This window comes from Agelaius tricolor, unplaced genomic scaffold (assembly GCF_023055355.1).
Source record: "Agelaius tricolor isolate 1412-34295 unplaced genomic scaffold, bAgeTri1.0.p SCAF_20, whole genome shotgun sequence".
NCBI classification, from domain to species: domain Eukaryota; kingdom Metazoa; phylum Chordata; class Aves; order Passeriformes; family Icteridae; genus Agelaius; species Agelaius tricolor.
Genome location: NW_027269280.1, coordinates 12,493,369 through 12,511,389, shown reverse-complemented (window position 1 = coordinate 12,511,389; position 18,021 = coordinate 12,493,369). Strand labels below are relative to the sequence as shown.

The 18,021-nt window shown below is 55.0% G+C and overlaps 2 protein-coding genes across 7 annotated transcripts; one reads left to right on the top strand and one right to left on the bottom strand.

Annotated features, from left to right (window-relative positions):
- Positions 1-1,184: 1,184 nt before the first annotated feature.
- On the bottom strand, positions 1,185-2,722 carry UQCR10 (ubiquinol-cytochrome c reductase, complex III subunit X). The gene is made up of 2 exons (XM_071445750.1): positions 2,534-2,722; positions 1,185-1,425 (listed from the first exon to the last, which is right to left on the bottom strand). Exons 1-2 carry the CDS (start codon positions 2,672-2,674, stop codon positions 1,387-1,389), a joined length of 180 nt encoding a protein of 59 aa, XP_071301851.1. The 5' UTR covers positions 2,675-2,722; the 3' UTR covers positions 1,185-1,386.
- Positions 2,723-2,803: 81 nt separating this feature from the next.
- On the top strand, positions 2,804-17,820 carry ZMAT5 (zinc finger matrin-type 5). Of its 6 annotated transcripts, none has more exons than XM_071445710.1 (6): positions 2,804-2,878; positions 7,682-7,904; positions 8,274-8,336; positions 8,771-8,851; positions 15,007-15,118; positions 17,587-17,820. In XM_071445710.1, exons 2-6 carry the CDS (start codon positions 7,778-7,780, stop codon positions 17,714-17,716), a joined length of 513 nt encoding a protein of 170 aa, XP_071301811.1. In that variant the 5' UTR covers positions 2,804-2,878; positions 7,682-7,777; the 3' UTR covers positions 17,717-17,820. The 6 variants fall into 6 exon arrangements, with proteins under 6 accessions (XP_071301811.1, XP_071301817.1, XP_071301813.1 ...); XM_071445716.1 differs by lacking the exon at positions 17,587-17,820 and adding an exon at positions 15,452-17,579; XM_071445712.1 differs by having other exon boundaries at positions 2,846-2,878; positions 7,679-7,904.
- The last annotated feature ends 201 nt before the right edge of the window (positions 17,821-18,021 follow it).

The window sequence follows — 18,021 nt, the reverse complement described above, 5'->3', positions numbered from 1 at the left end:
CTGCCCACTGCAGTGCTGTCCCCTCATCCTGTATTCAGCTTTGGTTCAGCTGCTCTGAGCCTGCAACTCTCTCTGAGCTGCTCAGCCTGATGTGGAGCAGCAGCAGAGCTCAGGGAGCTGGCACTCACTCAGATGGGATTGTCTAGGAAGGTTTAAACCTTTCTCTCAACCATCTCCATAAAGCACAGCTGGGACTGGGACAGCTGTAGTTGGGTTTGGCTCCAAAAACAAGCACAAGTGTTTAAGTGCTCGTTGTGTTCTCAGAGTAAATGTTTTACCCCCCTGGTGCTCGTTTGCAAACCCAACAAAGCTGCTGTGAGCACTGCCTCTGATGGGCTCGGCCTCAGCCTGGGCTGGAATTGCTCCTGATTAGTGAAAATGGACTGAGGAGGGGGAGCTGGGGCTGCTGGACTGGGAAAGTGGGAAAAGGAGGAGTCACTCAGCCACATCTCCCTACAGCCACCTGAGAGCTGAGGAATTAACTGAGTCATTGGCCCAGAAAGTGCCCAAATATCCCTTCCCATGTAGAAAGAAGTGTTGACAGGGCCAGGCAGCGCTGGGCTCTTCAGGGAGAAGGGAATGACTGCACAGGGTGGAGGAACTGGACAATCTTTAAGGTCCCTTCCCATCCAGACCACTCCATGACTCCTCTGAACCAGCCCCTGGGGGAGCTGAGTGATCCTCTCCCTCCCCAGCCCCTTCCCTTGGGTCACTGGGATGGAGGCAGGTGTGACACAAACCTGACATCACTTCTGCTCCTGCAGCCATGGGAGGAGCCAGGTGGCACAGGGATAATCAGGAAAGGGATCCACAGCACCTCTGAAGCTACAGCTGATCCCTTCTCAGCACACTCGTGGTAGGGCAGGGCTGCAGCAGCACCTGCAGCTCTGAAAGGCCCCAGGCCAGGAATTCCACCAGAGCTGAGCTACAAAAGGTGCTGTGAGTGATTCTAAGCCCCTTTTCTGTGCACAGACCAGGAGAAGCAGACAGCTTCTCACTCTTCCCAGGCAGAAGCCAAGGGTTGTCATGAACCACATCTAAGTGCTTCCAAACCCATTTTAAGATGTTGTGATTCCTGACAGTGCCTGGGAACTCAAGCACAGGGCTGTTTTCGAAGATTCTCCACCTCCCAGAGAAGGAGGAGGCACAGAGAGGGCAAAGGATGAGTGAGGTGAACACACAGACACAAGAGGACCAGGAGTTTTATTTGAACACAGTAAGGGAAGTACAGCAGCAAAATTCCTTGAGTCCATCTGGCTTCACATGGTATCAGTTGGTGGCTCGGAGTTGTTCCATCAGGAATCCATTCCCAGTTTCAGGAGGCTGAATTGATCCATCCCTGCAGTGTCTGTTGCCACCCCAGGCTGGCTCCTGCTGCTGAGCTGCTCAGTTCTCATACTTGTGCTTGATGTGTTTCCACAGTTTCTGAATGCAAAACAAGCAGGAAAGAAAAAAAATCAAGACGTTTTAGGCAGCTTCTTAGTGGGGCTGGGATAACAGAATCCAAAATGCAAATTATCCTAGTGGGGAGGTGGTGATGGAGTCCTGTACTGGATCTGGGGGACACAGGGATGCACATGGGGGCTCCTGGCTTCTAATCTGGACAGGGAGGAAGCTGCAGAGATTCCCCTTCCCCTGTTCTGCTCTGGATGAGTGGCCCAGAGACACTGCCTTGAATTCCCACCCAGACTGGAGAGAGCAGTTCTGCTTCTGCACATAAGGGATGCACAGAACAATCACGGAATCATGGAATGGGGTGGAATGGATCCTAAAGCTCATTCAATGCCACCCCTGCCATGGCAGGGACACCTCCCACTGTCCCAGGCTGCTCCCAGCCCCAATGTCCAGCCTGGCCTTGGGCACTGCCAGGGATCCAGGGGCAGCCCCAGCTGCTCTGGGCACCTGTGCCAGGGCCTGCTCACCCTCCCAAGGAACAATTCCTAATTCCCAATATCCCATCCATCCCTGCCTCTGGCAGTGGGAGCCATTCCCTGTGTCCTGGCACTTCAGGCTCTTGTCCCAAATCCTTTTCTCATCTCCTGGAGCCTCTGTATGCCCTGCAAGGGGCTCCAAGGTCTCCCCCAAGCCTGCCTCGCTATCCTGCAGTCATTATATCCCGCCACTGCTGTAGTTAGGAGCCTAAGGACGACATGACCCCTTTTACCCAAGGTTCACGCTGGGGACACCCAAGGCCACCAGCCCTTATCCCCTTCCTCTGCCGTGGCCAGATCGGCCGAGCCGGGGGCCTACAGAGCACAAAATCGGCTCCTTTCCCTCCTCCCGCTCCCCCCCTGCCTTGCACGCCCCTTCCAAGCGGCCAGAGAAGCCCAAGGACACCCCGAAGGCCGGACCACCGAGCGCCACGACAGCCGCGGAGCCCCTCGGGGGCGGCCGAGCCGCGCTGACCCTCAGCGAGCCCTGAGGCCGAGCCGCGGGCCCGGGGCTGCTGGGGCGGGGCCCAGCGGGGCCGGCCTGACCTTCAGCGCTTGGCCCGCGCCCGGGCGGCCCCGGCCGGGCCTTCCAGAGCCCCTACCCCTTCGTTGAGATGCTCGAAGAGCGCGTCCGCGCCCTGGTCGAAGGCGCGCTCGAAGAGCACCGCGCCCAGCATGATGGACAGCGCGAACGTGGAGCTGCGGCGGAACAGCGACCCGTACACCCGCCGCAACAGCACCATCTTGCCTGCGCGCTCTGCGCCTGCGCCGCGAGGGCTGCTGGGGGATGTAGGCGGTACTCTGTTATTTATTTATATGGCATGCAATGGCCGTGGGGCATGCTGGAAGTTGTAGGCTGCGCTCTGTGCCGTTTGTGATCTACGCATGCGCTGTTGCCGTAGGGTGTTGTGGGAGTTGTAGGCGGCGCGGCGCGGGCCTAGGCAGAGGTGGGTGAGCGTGGCGGGGGTATCGGGGGGTCCCTGTGAGGCTCCACTCGTCCCGTCCCTCCCGCCTTGTCCTCAGCGGCCTCCGCTGGGCAGCCCCGAGGGCTGTGCGGTGAAACCGGCCCGGCCGTGGCTCGGGCGGGACCCAGACGGGGCTGAGGGGGCAGAGATACCCCGGGCCTGCCCTGCCCTCCCCTGCCCGGGTGTCCGGCCAAGGGCGACAGGGACAGGAAGGAGGCTGCGGTCACTGCCCTCAGCTGACCCCCGGAAGGTGGGTGGGAGGCGATTTGGGGTGGTTTTTGGGGTGTTTTTCGGGTGTTTTCTGCAGTTTAGGGTTGCAAAAGCGGGTTGGTGTCAGTGTCGGGGGAGTTGGAGGGGGCGTAGGGCTCATGAATCGAGGAATGGTTGGGTTGGAAGGGACCCTGAAGCTCATCCAGTGCCACCCCTGCCATGGCAGGGACACCTCCCACTGTCCCAGGCTGCTCCCAGCCCCAGTGTCCGGCCTGGATCCACTGCCAGGGATCCAGGGGCAGCCCCAGCTGCTCTGGGCACCTGTGCCAGGGCCAGGGGACCTCTGGCAGCTGCTCCAGAGGCCTCGGGAGGAGTGAGTGGGACCTGGCCCCGTGTGGCAGAACAAAAGTGGGAACGTTCCCATTTGCTGCCTCTCTCTTTGTGTTTCTCTCTTTTTAAACTCAGTGAGAGCAGAGTAGTCCTGGTTGACTCTAGCGCAGAGAGGAGAGAGGTAAATTTGGATTTAGGAAGGCAGAACAGACAGGGGTGGGACAGGGGAATCCTGACACTGAGGCTGTTTCCCCACAGGGCTGTTGTTAAGCAAGTGTCCATGAAGTTCCAGAGCAGATCCTCAAGTGATGCTGCTCTGTTGTTTTGTTTGTCCCATCCCCTCAGAAGTAGCACAAAGTCTGTCTGCAGAGTAGTTTCTCCTGATTTATTCATATTTTTTCCCTCATGCAGTGACTGTGGGGACCTGTGGGATTTTTCTGGGTTAGGACAAGACCTCTGCTTGTTCTGGAAGCCTGGAAGGTGCCTGGCACATCCCTGTGTAGTGTTACCCCTTGGAACCCCAGAATATCCCAAGTGGGAAGGAACCCCCAGGGACCATCCAGCCCAGCCCCTGTCCCTGCCCAGACCCCCAACAATCCCACCCTGTCCATCCCTGGCAGTGCTGCCCAAAGGCTCCTGGAGCTCTGGCAGCCTCGGGGCTGTGCCCATTCCCTGGGCAGCCTGGGCAGTGCCAGCACCCTCTGGGGAAAGAACCTTGCCCTGATCTCAGCCTGAGCTGCCCTGGCCCAGCTCCAGCCATTCCCTGGGTTCTGACCTTGGTCACCACAGAGCAGAACTCAGAAAAACTCAAATTTTATTTTTGAAATGTAACTGCTCTGGATTATCTAACACAAATCCCCCCAGCTGCCCATTAATTGCTGCTACCAGGATGGTTTGTGTGTGGTGGGGTTGGTGTTGATCCCAAATCAAGCTCTGGATTCCCAATGGAAGCTGTCCCTACCCGTGGCAGGGATTGGGATGAGATGAGCTTTAAGGTCCCTTCCAACCCAACCATTCCATGATTCTCTGACAGGACAAGGGGCAATGGCTTCCCACTTCCAGAGGCAGGGATGGATGGGATATTGGGAATTAGGGATTGTTCCCTAGGAGGGTGGGCAGGCCCTGGCACAGGTGCCCAGAGCAGCTGGGGCTGCCCCTGGATCCCTGGCAGTGCCCAAGGCCAGGCTGGACATTGGGGCTGGGAGCAGCCTGGGACAGTGGGAGGTGTCCCTGCCATGGCAGGGGTGGCACTGGATGAGCTTTAATGTGCCTCCAACCCAACCATTCCATGATTCCATGGTTCCTCTGGGTGGAATGGAAAGCAGGATCTGTGCCTCTGTCATTGGGAAGGTGCTGGCAAACTCTGCTGCCATTCCAGGTCTCCCTGCAGATCTGAGCCCATTTAAATTGGCAGCCGAGTATCAGAAGGCTGACACTTGCATTTAATTAATTCACATCTGCCTGGGTCTCCGAAGTGGCTGGAATGGCCCCGAGCCCGGGCTGTGAGGAGGCAGGAAATTGAGGTCAGGGCCCAGCAGCACCTCCCGGGGCCGCTGTGGAGAGCAGCAGCTCCCCCCAGACACAAAGGAGTCTGTGCCCCCTCCCGGGTCACCTTCCTCCCTCTGCCCGGGGAAACACCCCGAGGGGCAGAGATAAAATCTGCAGCTGACACGGAGCAGCGTGGAGTGCTGGAGCAGGGGAATGTGGGATGGTGCCCAGGATATCTTGTTAAGTTGTCCCAAGCCCCTCTCCGTCACCTTGGAGGTGCCTCAGACCAGGATATTGCTCACCCAGCAGGGCTCCAGGAGACACAGCGCAGCATTGCTGTTACACTTTTATACAACATAAAGCTCTGCGTTGTTGGTTTTTTTTAATTTTAATTTGCATTTATTCAGGAAGACTTTTAAGCTGGCACAAAGCCTGGCTGGAAGCATTTATGGCTGCGGTGGGCCCAGGTCTGAGTGCCCTGATTCAGTTGCAAATCAGGGGCTGGAGATGCTGAGAGGAAACGGCCAGGCTGAGGCAGCTCTTTATAGAACAGCTACATTTACTTTATTTTATAATGACTAAGATGGATTTAATTAGGAGCCATCTCTGTTTTCAGCTGAATAATGCTCTTTGTTTACTGCTGGAGCCGTTTGGGGAGATGGAAATAGGCTGGTGCTGCTCAGAAGCAGCTTTTGACTCCTCTGGATTCACAGAGTGCTGGGAAGTGCTGGTATTGCAGAGAGTTGGCAGAACCCAGCAAGGCATCCATGCAGTGGGATCCTTGAAAAGAGGGGGATAAGTGTTGGGTGTAATCACTGAAGGGGAAAGTCTCAGGGAGAATCTGATACCTCTCTAATTGCTATTTACAATCCCTCTGTCCCCTGCAATGGGAATTGCTCAGAGAATTTGGGAGCAGGCAGCTGTGGGATGTGGGATCTGGAGTCTGGAGGAGCTTTCTGCCCTGGTTGTTGGGGGAGGAGGGGGAAGGAGCTTCTGCAATTATTGCTGTTGGAGTGATGAAAGAGAAAGTTTGAAATACTATTTCAAAGGCTGGCTGCTGCTGGGCTTCCGCAGGCAGAATTCCCTGGGAGATCTCTGGAAACTTGTGTGGGACCGCTGCAGAATCTCATTTGTTTTCCCTGTCTGCAGCATTCTCTTCTGCAGAGATGGAGTGCAGGAGCCAGCAGCTGAGACAGGGAGATTTCTGTGTCACCAGGAACTTTGGGAGACTATGGAATAGCATGTGGAACAGGGATTTTTCAGTATTTAAAAGCATTGTTCCCCCTGAATTCCAGCAGCCTCACCACAGTGCTGCAAACCTGGCTGCAAAACTCAGGGATGCAAAGGATGAGGGAATTTATGGCTCCGTGCTCATTAAGCAGTGCTTGGGTTTGGGTTCTTGGGCTGGAGGAGGACGATTTCAGACCTCAAGCCCTGCAGAGCTGGGTCAGAATCAGCCCAGGGCATGGGGGATTTGGGGTCCCAGCACACCCAGCTGGGGCATGGCCAGCCCTCACCCCCCCAGGAAGGAACCTCAAAGGGATTCCAGTTCACTTGGAATATCTGAACATTTTACCTTCAGTGTCGAGGTTTGCAATCCAATACTAAAAATCTCAGAAGGTCTTCCCATGGAATGCAGCTTTCCTTTAACTTGTGGTGTGAGGCCTTGGAGATTTCCAGGGGTTTGATTTTGAAGCAGCAGTTCCTGGGAGCAGGGGAGGGAAGGGAATGTGGTGCTGGTGCTCCTGCTGGGATGGATGTCTGGCAGGAGGCTTGGCAGCCCTGCCTGAGCTGGGCACGCTGGGCTCTGAGGGGTTGCCTGGTGCTCTGCTCTTCATTCCAGGGGGCTGTGATTGATTCTGGACCCATTTTATTTATGAAATCTTTATTTCTTGTGCTGGTCTCTGTGCCACTTTTTAAATGCATTCAGCTGTCAAAGTGTCAAAACCTGGAGAATTGCTTTTGGAGTTTATCTCCCAGTCCATCCATCTTTGCCATTCACCAAGTACCTCTGTATCCCTCAGGAGAGAGCTTGCAGCTCCTTCAGGGTGTTTGTTGCACCTCCAGCAGGGACATCTGATGGGGACAGGTGCCTGAAGGATTAAACACAAGCTGATCTCACCTGCACTGAGAGTAGCAGGCCCAGCACAGGTGGGAGCTCCCAAATTCTATTGTGATCTTGGTGCTGTACTCAGAGCAGACACCCCTTGGTGCCATAGGCTGGGGAGGATGAGGAGAGCAATCCATGATGTCTAGGAAAAAACAGGTGGCTCAGTGGATTGTAGGAAATATGTCCTGTAGTGTTTATAATGCAGCTGCCCACAGGACAGGTGAGATCAGCTTCTGTTTTATCTTTGAGGATAAAATGAGCTTTGCTGAGTTTCTTCCTTACCTTGCAGAGATGGACACTGGGGAGTTTCCTTCCTCTTTTGTATCAGCTCGTGGAGGTTGTGGTCAAAGGTCCCCAGGACCTCCAGCTCCTCCTGTTTGCACCTTGCATGGTTTGTGCTGCACCTTCCCTGCAGCCTGTGGCTCTCTGTTTTCTGTGCTCTGAGCTCAGGGAAGGAGAATCCTTCCAGCAGAGCTGTTGTTGCTTTGGGTGACAGAGATAAATGCAGATCAGGCCTTTTCTCCCATGTACAGGCAGCAGATCCTGCCCCAGCAGTCTGTGATGGACAAGGATATGAACTGTTGGGTCTCACCTCTTTGTCTGCCTGCCAGCCCTAAGTGATTTGAGTTCTCCTCCTTTGGAAGCAGGCACTGTAAATCCTGGATCCTCCATTCCCATGGCTGGGCGCCGAGGAGCTGCCTGATGACCCCAGGACATGCTGATACTGTTTTGCCAGGAGAGAGATGGGCAAAAGGTACTTCTGTGACTACTGTGACAGGTCCTTCCAGGACAACCTGCACAACAGGAAGAAACACCTCAATGGAGTGCAGCATCTGCGGGCTAAGAGAGTCTGGTACGACTTATTCCGAGGTGGGTGCTCCCTGCTACTCCCTTCCTGGGACTGGGGAGGTGATGGATGTGGATGGCAGGGAAGAGGAAATAAATCAGCACTGATGGTTTATATACACTCTGTGTGCCAGCAATTTGAGCATGTGGTGCTGGTGGATCAGGCAGTCTCAGGGGTGAAACCCTTGTGTGTGGTTCTGACCTGTCTCAGCACACAGCTCCAGGAATGTTAGTGCCAGCCTGAGGAGTGCAGTGGGAATGGGCTAAACTGGCTGTGAAACCATTGCCTGCACGTCCCTCTGCTTCCTTCTGCTCCCTGGCCAGTTTGGGACTGGACATGATGGGATTTTGCTGTACCCAGGATCTTTACCTGTTCATCCCTTGTCTCCCCAGATGCTGCTGCAATCCTGCAGGAAGAGCAAACCAAGAAACCTTGTCGGAAGTTTCTGCAAACAGGTGAGGAGTTCTAAGGTGGAAAGAAGTGCCTGGGCTTGAGCAGCTCCTTCCAGAGCCAGCCCTGGGCTGGAGGGAGGAGCTTGGGCCTGTGTCTGGCATCCAGGTGTGATGGAGCCTGGGTTTGCTTGCTCAAGGACCTCCTCTGGGTGGTTCTTATGGGACTCTGGCTCTTCCCAGAATTATTAAAGTTGGAAAAGACCTTTAAGATCACCAAGTCGAAATGTCAGTACAGCACCACCATGTTCATCATTAAACTGTGTCCCCAGGTGTCACATCCACAGACTTTTTTGAGCACTTCCAGGGGTGGTGACTGCACCACTTCTCTGGGCAGCCCATTCCAATGCTTTACAACCCATTCTGTGAAGAAATATTTCCTATTATCTAATCTAGAGGATTTTGAAACTGAACTTTCAAATCTCACTATTTCATTCCAGGACAGTGTGATTTTGGGTCCAACTGCAGATTTTCCCACATGACAGAGCAGGACCTGGAGAAGCTGAGTGCCCAGGTTCAAGGTGAGTCCTCCAACAGGGCAATGTCTGAGGATCTCCTTGCAGGGGGAGTTGCTGCAGGGGGGTGTGAGGGGTTGTGCAGGCTGTGATCCCTTGCTGCCTGTGTGGAGCCAGCCAATCCCTCCTGCTTCCCAGTGCTGTGTGAGCCTGGAAGTGCTGCAGTTTGTCATATGCTCCCTGCTCTCGAGCTGCTGGCACAGACACAAACCTGGAGCTGAGCAGTGCTGCTACCACTTGGCAGCAAGAGTCTGGAGTGGCCTTCCTGAGCCCTCGGGGTTTTGTTCAGTCAGGGAATAAAAACTGTCAGCAGCAGAGGGCACTGGTACATCACATCCCCTTAAATTTATGGATTTGATTTTCCCCCACCTTGCTGCTATTACCAGGGAGCTGCTGCTTCCACCCGTGGGAAGAGCTGGTGGGAAGAGCTGTCCTGCTGTCGGGCTGTGAAAGGGGTCCTGGATCCAGAAACAGCCTCTGCTTGGGTGGCTTTGGATGGAAGTGAAGTGTGGGCAGAGGGTGGATGGCAGCTGCTCCCTGCTGGGAGCCTGCAGAGCGCTTTTGAACTTTCTCATTCTGGGACTACCATTCTTGGAACTACTTTTCTTTTAGGGAAAAGAGGTGGTAGCTCTGTTTTCTCCACAGGAGTCATTACTTGAGTGGTTAAAGAAAATCACAGAATCACAGACTGGGCTGGGTGGGAAGGGGTCTCAGAGCTCATCTCACTCCACCCCTGCCATGGGCAGGGACACCTTCCACTAGACCAGGTTACTCCAAGCCCCATCCAGCCTGGCCTTGGACAGTTCCAGGGAGTGTGAGTGAGGAGTTGGTGAGAACTTGTGGAATGGTTGAAATCCCCACTGGAGATCATCTAACCCTCACCATGCTGCAAGCAGGGTGCTCAGGGCTGCATCCAGTGTGTTTCAAATACCTCAAGGCTGGAGACTCTGTGGATGACCTGATCAGTGTTTGACTGGGTTCATAATAAAAATGTGTAATTTTTTAAGTATTTCAATAGAAATCCCTGATGGAAATTCCCATATTTTGGGTTGTGCCATTGTCTCAGTACTGGGGAGCCCAGCAGTGGGTACAGCACCCAGATCTGGCCTGACAATGTGGAGCAGAGGAGGATTCCTTCCCCAGCCTGGTGTCCCAGTGCAGCCCAGCTTGGAGCAGCTCCCATGCCCACATCCTCTCTGGAGCCAGCTGTTGTTTTGCCAAGAGTCTGGCAAAGCCTGGCTGAGGTGTTGGAAGTGTGGGATGTGAGAGGGGGGTGTGGGTGGGGCAGAGCCTCTCCTGGCCCTCAGAGGGATCCCATTTGGGGAGGGGGAGCTCAGGGGAGCCAGGGGGAGGCAGGCAGGCAGCACAGAGCTCTCCCAGGTTGTGCTGAGTCAGTGAGAGCCCCCGAGGTGACTCTGAATCAATCTCGGAGCGCTGCTGGCGGTCGATAAAGCCACGGTGGGGATGGAGTGCTCCAGCCCTTCCCAGAGCCACCTTCCAGCCAGAGCCTCTGCCTGACCCCCCTCTGCTGGGCTCCCGAGGGTGCACAGAGTGGCAGCACAGGAACCTCTGGCATTTCCAGGCACTGGCTGTTCCTGCAGGAGAAGTGGGAGCTCTCTGGAGCGGAGCGGGGAGGGCTGGCAGCTCCTCTGCACTCGGGCAGCTTTCCTTGCCAATTACACTTGTTATTGAGTATTGACTTGTGTCAAATGGGTCGGTGTAAGTGCAGGATTGGCTGCTGAGAGCCAATTCCAGGGAGATTACTGGGAAACCTTGCATTTGTGCTCTGGAGTCAAACATTTCATTTACCAATTAGCCCTGAAGGAGCGATGGCCAGGGGACAGGGGGTGCTTGGTTGGAGAGTTCAATCCTGCTCACCTCTCTCATGGTGTGGTTTTGTGCATCACACAGGCTCCAGCTCTGATCAGAGAGTTTGGAGGGATTTGGTGTAGGGAAAGGCTCAGCAGGATTTGGTGGAGGAGAGGGACAGCCTGTAGCAGACAGGATGGAAGGATCAGACACTGTCTGGTGAGTCATGGGCACGTCCCAGCACTCCTTCAAAGTGTCAAAGCACCCTGCCAAAGCACCCTTGTCTCAGGTGCTGGGGGTGAGGAGGGCAGAGTTGAGGGCAAGCTTGTAGTGGCAGGGTGTGTAATTCACACAGGATCCTCCATCAGTAATATCCCACATGCATCTCCACTCAGGATCTCTGAGCCATGAGCCATCCCAAGCCACAGCCAGCAGGAATGGAGCAATCTGGACCAGGCTGCCTCTCACTGACCCAGCTGGGAGATTTTGGCAGCTTTGGGGCCAGGGGTTTTCAAGGATTTGAGATGAGCTGAGAGGCTGGAAGCTCCAGAGCTTTCCCAAGCCTTGGGGGGACCATGCTGGGGGTGGCCAGGCTGGTGGGGGATGCTTTCCTGGTGGCCCACAGTGCTGCTTAACCCCCCTTTCCTCAGCTCTGGTGCAGGCAAAGCCTTGTCTGACTTTTATTTTTAACCCATCTAAACCATGATGAGACTTTTTTTATCATGTAAATATTGAACCTGTCCCTAAGTCCCTGTGAGTATTTGGCATTGGTAGCTCTGTGTCCGTGAACTCACCTTGATAATGAAGTATTTTTATCACAGCCAAAGGAAACATGACATTATCCTTAACATTTGGCCCTTTTAATGCTGGGAGTTCACCCTGTAGTTTGGTTAAGTTTTGTGGGTTAAGTAGGAAAATTTCTGGATGATTCCATGTTCTAGAACAGCTTGGAGCCTGGCCTACTTTGGCATCAGCATCTCTGCACCCTGTAGAATATCCTCATCAAGAAGCAACAGTTTACACCTTCAGCAGGGAGGGAGCTCATATTCCCAGCTGTTCCCCCATCAAAGCATTAGCCTTCTGCATCTGCTGCATCATTCATCAGCCAGACACTTCCAAGCTGTCATTTTAAGTACAGTCATGTCAGGAGAAGTCACTGTCAAATTGCCATCTCCTTGCTCAGAGTTATTGGCTCCCCGCTAATCCGTGTCCCTGGTGCAGACAGGATCGACCTGGCTCTGATGGCTGCAGCCAGGCAGGGCTGCCAGAGGAGGGCACAGCTGGGGAGGGTTTGCAGGGTGTCCATGAGCTTGCAGGGGTCTGAGGGCCCTGCTGGGGTGGCTGGAGTCCACTGGTTTAACTGGGCAGGGAGCAGGAGTGCTCACACTGGGCTGCAGGGCGGTCACTTGTTTGGCTGCTCCGATGGCAGAGGCTCCTCAGCCCCATCTCAGCCATGCTCTGGTGCTGGTCTTGTGCTCTGGAGGAGTTGGGGTTCCACATCATCCACCAGGGAGGCAGCTGAGGGATTTCATGTGCATCTCTTTGCTGGGTGAGAGCTGAGGGATTTCCTGTGCATTGCCTTGCTGGGTGACCCCCCCCAGCAAGTACTGGTGGGTTCCATCTCTCACACAGTAGTGCCTTTGTCAACAATAACACCCATGAGGAGAGAAGATAAATGTGGACCCTGCTCTGGCATCATTAGAGGCACTTCACAACTGCAGATGCTCTTTCAATTGGCTGTAATCAGACTTGGAAGCAAACACCACAGTGAGGAGGAGGAATGGGGGGGGGGAAGCACCTTCACACCTGTCCAGCTGCATGGGCACGTGTGGGGAGCAAGAGCTGGTAAAGGCCTTTCAGAGCTGCTTCTTGGAACAGCTGTTGGCATTCAGGGAGTATTTCCAATTTCAAGGTGTGTTTGGTGGTCCCTGGATGGGATGTGTGTGCTCCAGAGGGACATGGACATCATCAAGGTGGGCAGAGCTGAAGAGCTGCCTGTCCCTGCTGCCACATTTCTGAGCCTGAGGTTTGGACTGCTCTGGAGCAGCAGCTCCTGGAGCTGTGAGAACAGGGAGACAGCTGGATGTCTTTCTGATGTGGATATCTGGGGCCTCATTTGGGGCAGTGCAAATCCAGAGTGGTTCCACAGCATCCAGTGAACTTTTCTGGCTGGGAGTTGTGGCTACTCCATCCCTGGTGTGGTACCTTGGGGCTCCCTGCTGAACAGAGAAGCTTGGACTGTTCATGCTCTGTTCTCTGCTGGGGTTGGGAGTTGCATGAAGAGGAAATGGCAGTGGTACAGAGAGGTGGGAGAGATTCTTCATGATTTTCTTCCCTGCCTTATTGAAGCTTCTCATAGACACTGCTTGTCTGTCCCCTTGCTGAGGTGGGATGTGCTCAGGAGCTGGAAGAACATGGAACAAAGGGAAATAAGGTCCTCAAGGTTGCCAGATGAGTCTAACCCTGAGTGTGAGCAGTGCCCAGCTCTCCAGGCTGGGCTTCTTGCCTGCCCATCTCCCCACCTGGCCAGCTGCTTGGGTTGACCCCAGTTCACTCTGATGGGGCTTTGATCCCTGGGAACAGCTGTGGGAGACTGGAACTTTGCTGTCCCCAACCTTCTCGGTGGGCTCAGAGCAGCAGCCGGACCCCAGCGCTTTCTGTGGTGGCACTGGGCACATTGTCACCCCGCCCAGCAGCAGCAGCTGAAAAGGCTGGATGACAAATTATCCATCTGGCTGCTCATTGTGTAGCACATCCCTGCCATCCTGATTTAGTATTCAACAGGCAGATGAATAATTGGTTGCCACCAGTAGGATGAAGTGATCCTTCACTCTGCCCAAACACTATTAATTTCACACTCTGTCTGCAAAGGTATAATATTTTCCTTAAAACATGTGACATAGGGTGGGTGGGTGTGGAGCAGGCTCCTGAGGGGCACGACTGCAGGTGCCTTGATCCCTAAATGGGATCAGGGGTCCCCCAGAAGGATGGATGAGCAGGGCTAAGGGAGTGACACGCAGCTGTCTCTGTTTTCTTTTTATTGTCACCAGTATTTGGTTTTCTGAGTTCCCTGGTCTGTTTGGTGGGAAGTTTCCACGAGACTGGGGCTGGGATTGCTGGGAGCGTGTCCTCATCCCTGATGTGCTGGCAGGAGTGTGGCTGTGTCAGGACTCCTGCTAGACCTGTCCAGCACCAGCTCCCTCCCTGCAGCTGGGGGGGACTGGGGAGCTTTGCTAACTGGGCAGCTGTGGGTTTGTGCCACGCTGGCTCCGTGCCCTTCTCCCCAGGCCCTTCTCCCACACAGCCCTTCCAGAGTGATTGGAGGGCTTGAAATCTTGATTCAGTAAACAGCAGAGGTTTCCTACTGGTTTCCTTCCTCGTTCCTAACCACCATGAGAAATAGAACAAGGAGTAATGGGCTTAAACTGAAAGAGGGGACATTTAGGTTAGGTGTAGGTTGGAGTCAGTGATCTCTCTTGAACCTGATCGATTCTGTAATTCTGTGATTTATGGAAGAAATCCTTCCCTCTAATGGGGTGAGGCCCTGGCACAGGGTGCCCAGAGAAGCTGTGGCTGCCCCTGGATCCCTGGAAGTGTCCAAGGCCAGGTTGGACAGGGCTTGGAGCAGCCTGGGATAGTGGAAGGTGTCCCTGACTGTGGTGGGGGGTGGGACAGGATGAGCTTTGAGGTGACTTCCAACCAAGCCATTCCACGGTTCTAAATACAAGAAGTTGTCCCCTGGTTCTCTCTGCCCTGGTTCTGCCCCTGGGCTGGTGACAGCTCTGCCTGGGCTGAGCAGGGGCTGGGGACACATCAGGCAGGGAGCTCCTTAAGCAGCCCTGACAGCAGCTCTGGGATCTGTCTGCTGGCTGGAACACGCACCCGGAACTGTTCAGACTCCCCGGGCTGCCAAGGCTGCATCGATCCGGACACTGTCCCTGTCATCTCCACCTAACGGGGCAGGGGTGGCACAGTTGCTGCTGCCACTTGGAGGGACACAGCTCTGGAAACAGCTCAGGGCCAGCCGAGGCTGTTCCAGGAAAGGATGAGGGTGATCTGCCCCGGGGGGAGATGTCAGACTCCCCTCAGTGCCCAAACTGCCACCGTGCTGGTTTAGCTCTTGTCCCCTGCTCTGCCTGGCTGCAGCTGTCACCAAGCATCAGATGGCAGGAGGGCACAGGAGGAGGAGGAGGGGCTGCCCAGGCATGGTGCACACTTTCCACCCTGTGAAACTCTGCAGGGTAATGAGCAGCAGGTTTAATGGAGTGAAAGGACAAGGGTCTGGTGGCCCTTTCTCTCATGGCCCTCCCTCTGATCCAGCCCTCTCTGATCTCAATCTTTCTCTCGAGCAGGAGAGAAGAGGCTGAAGGAGCTGCAGAGGGAGGGAGCAGATATCCCACCGGGCACCATTGAGGACTGGCTGGACAAGAGAGCCCAGAGGCTGAGTGCAGCTCAGAGCAGCAGGTACTGGGTACTGGGGATCATCCAGGTGTGGATGCAAGGGGGATCCCACAGGAGGGCTGGGACAGGGGAGGGTGCAGGGCATCAGAGCTCCCAACACCCTCAGGCAGCACTCCTGAGGGGCCTGTGTGTGGGTGCAGCCCTGCCTGCCCCACCAGGGATGTCTGCACAGGTGTCCCCGTTTGCCAGGGGACACTTTGGGAACAAGCCACAGCAGAGGGCTGCCCTTGCTCTGTGCAGAGCTCACAGGCACACCTGGAAGGACAGAGCTGCTGCTCTGCTGGCTCATTAATGCCCAGGGTTCAGTGTCAGGAGCCTGCTTTCATCTGTTGACAGCTCCCCCATGCCCTGCCTGCCAGGGAGGGTGGAATTGGCTCCTCCTCACAGGATCCATTCAGACTGGGGCCCTGGCTGTTTCCTCGCTCACCTGACTGTGCCGCAGGCTTAATGGGATGACATTTGGGCAGGTGCCAAATCTCTCTTCTGTTCTTTCTCTGTTTGTTCCCGTCCTCTCCGTGTTTGGACTGGGCAGGAGCTTCCTTCTGGTGCTTGTCTGAGCTTGTTGCTCTGGGATTGTTCTGTCCCTCAGCTCGGCTGCCCTTGGCCTTGCAGAGGTGCCCACATTCCTGTCCCCTGCACTTCACTTGCCCCATTTTGTTTGTCCTGCCTGTGAATCCCTGGAACATGGGGTGGATCTGCTCTTACAGAAGATAGCTGTCATGATTCCCAGAGGCATTTCCAGACCTTCAGAACTACTTGGTCATACCCAGAGGAATGTTCAGACCTTCAGAACTTGGTCTGTGCTGCCTCCATAGATGCACAAAACAAATTTCCAGGATTGTTGCTCTTTTTCCAGCCTCCCTCTCCCTGCAGGCTCAGAAACCATCTGCTACAGGAATTAAACACCAACTATTGGAACTTCCCTTCCTCTCTCCAGCCTTGCCAATGCCTCTCCCAATCATCTCTGTGCTCCCCCTGTGCCCTCCAGCCCCACATTTCATGGGATTGATTTTTACTGATTTCCAAAGGAAATGGTAGAGAATGGATTTCCATTAGAAAAGGATCCAAAACCTCAAAGCTTCTGAGATGCCACAAGTTCCATGAGTGTGAAAGTGGGTAGAGGAGAGGGATCCCATTAACACCTTCAGAAAGGAAATACACTTGACCTTGCTGGCCACTGGAGAGTCCCTGTGGGACAGCCATTGAAAATGCTCCAGCTGTAGGTAAACCTTTGATAGAGCACTTGTAGCTCATGAGACCCCAGGGAATTGAGTACCCAGGCAGCATCCTGCCTATTGATCAGTCCTGCTGCTCAGGAAATGCTCATTAGGTGATGGCTCAACCTTGCAGCATTCCCTCTGCTCCATATCCACCTGTGCCTGAGCCACAGTGCTGGGGGGATGACACCAAATATCCCTGCCCAGAGGGGCTGGTGTGTGTCCTCATGCTCCTGCCTCATCCTAGGCTCTGGAGAATCCCCACTGAGGGGATAAAACCTTGAGCCAAGTGACTTTGCTCTGTGTTAGTTGCCTGGAAAACGCTCCTGGAAAACTACTCCTGTAGTTGGCTCTGGGCCATGGCCCCGCAGGGAGAGGAGGGTGCTGCTTCTCCCTGGGGTTATGTAAAGGAGTTTGATTAGATTTCTTCTGGCATAACAATTAAAAAGATTCATCAGGATCGGAGGTAGAGGCCTGAGAAGCTGCAAGGCTGCTGTCAGGGCTTGTGTGAGAGAACAAATGAGCTTCCTGCACTTGGGAATTAATGGAAAAGGTACATTTCCCATGAATTGAAACGTGCCCTGGTCAAACTGGAGGCAAGGGACAGATGGTTCTTGCTCCTGCACTTCTTCATCCCAGTGTGGTGTTTGCAGCAGCCTCCACCAGTAAAGCTGAGGAGAGGAGGAGCAGGGACAGAGTGATTCCCAGGCTGTGGGGTGAGGGAGAAGCCTCTTCCCTCTGCTGAAGGGTCCTCTGGTGCACACACCCCGCTGGTTTGGCAGCTCCTCCGTTTCCGAGGGGTCCTTGTCCTTTGGGAAGTGCACAGCTGGCTTGGGATTTGGGCTGCTTGGAAAGAAACATCTGCTGGTTTTGTTTGTTCTTCCAAGTCAGCTGTGTGAGGAGAGGGGATGGAGGGGCTGGGACCAGCCCTGCTCCCTGCACCTGGCAGCTGTGCCTGCTGAGCCCCTCTCAGGGGGCTGGGCTGCTCCCTCAGTGATCCCACCTCAGTTTTCACTGGCACACTCTGTGTTAGGCTGCTTGGATATGCTGGGGATGGTCACACAACTGTCCTGGTGCTGGATTTGGGATGGGGGAGTGAATGAACCCATTTGGTGATAACCAAAACCCTCCTCTGCTGGCCCCTCCTCTTTGGGGGCTACTGAGGGGGCACAGGGAAGCCCAGTCCCCAGCCTGGCCTTGGTGTCAGACAGACACACTGCTTCTCACCTCATCCCTTTCCCTCTCCCCTCACAGTGCTCTTCTTGAGAAACCAGCACCATTCCAGTACCCTCTGGGCTGGCCACCAGTGCAGGAGCTGCCCCCGTCCCTGCAGGCCCCCCCACCCGGGGGGTGGCCAGTGCCCCCCAACCTGCAGTGGGGCTGAGGCACCCCAGAGCCTGCCTGGGGCTGCCTGCCTCTGCTCTGGGAAAGGGATGGGATTATTTATAAACACTTTTATTTCAATAAACCCTCCTCCTGCCCGTTGCAGCCTCCGTGTGTCGTGTTCGTGTTCCTCCCGTGGGCTGAGCCTCTCCCCTGGCTCTGGAACGGGGATCTGTGCTCAGCACAGCTCCAGCCCTGCACAGGGGCTGTCTGTTGTCACCTGGAGCTGACATTCCCCATTTCCTGGGTGGGATCCATCCCCTCAGATCACTGCTGCCTGCTCTCACCCCAGCTCTGTGCTGGGCT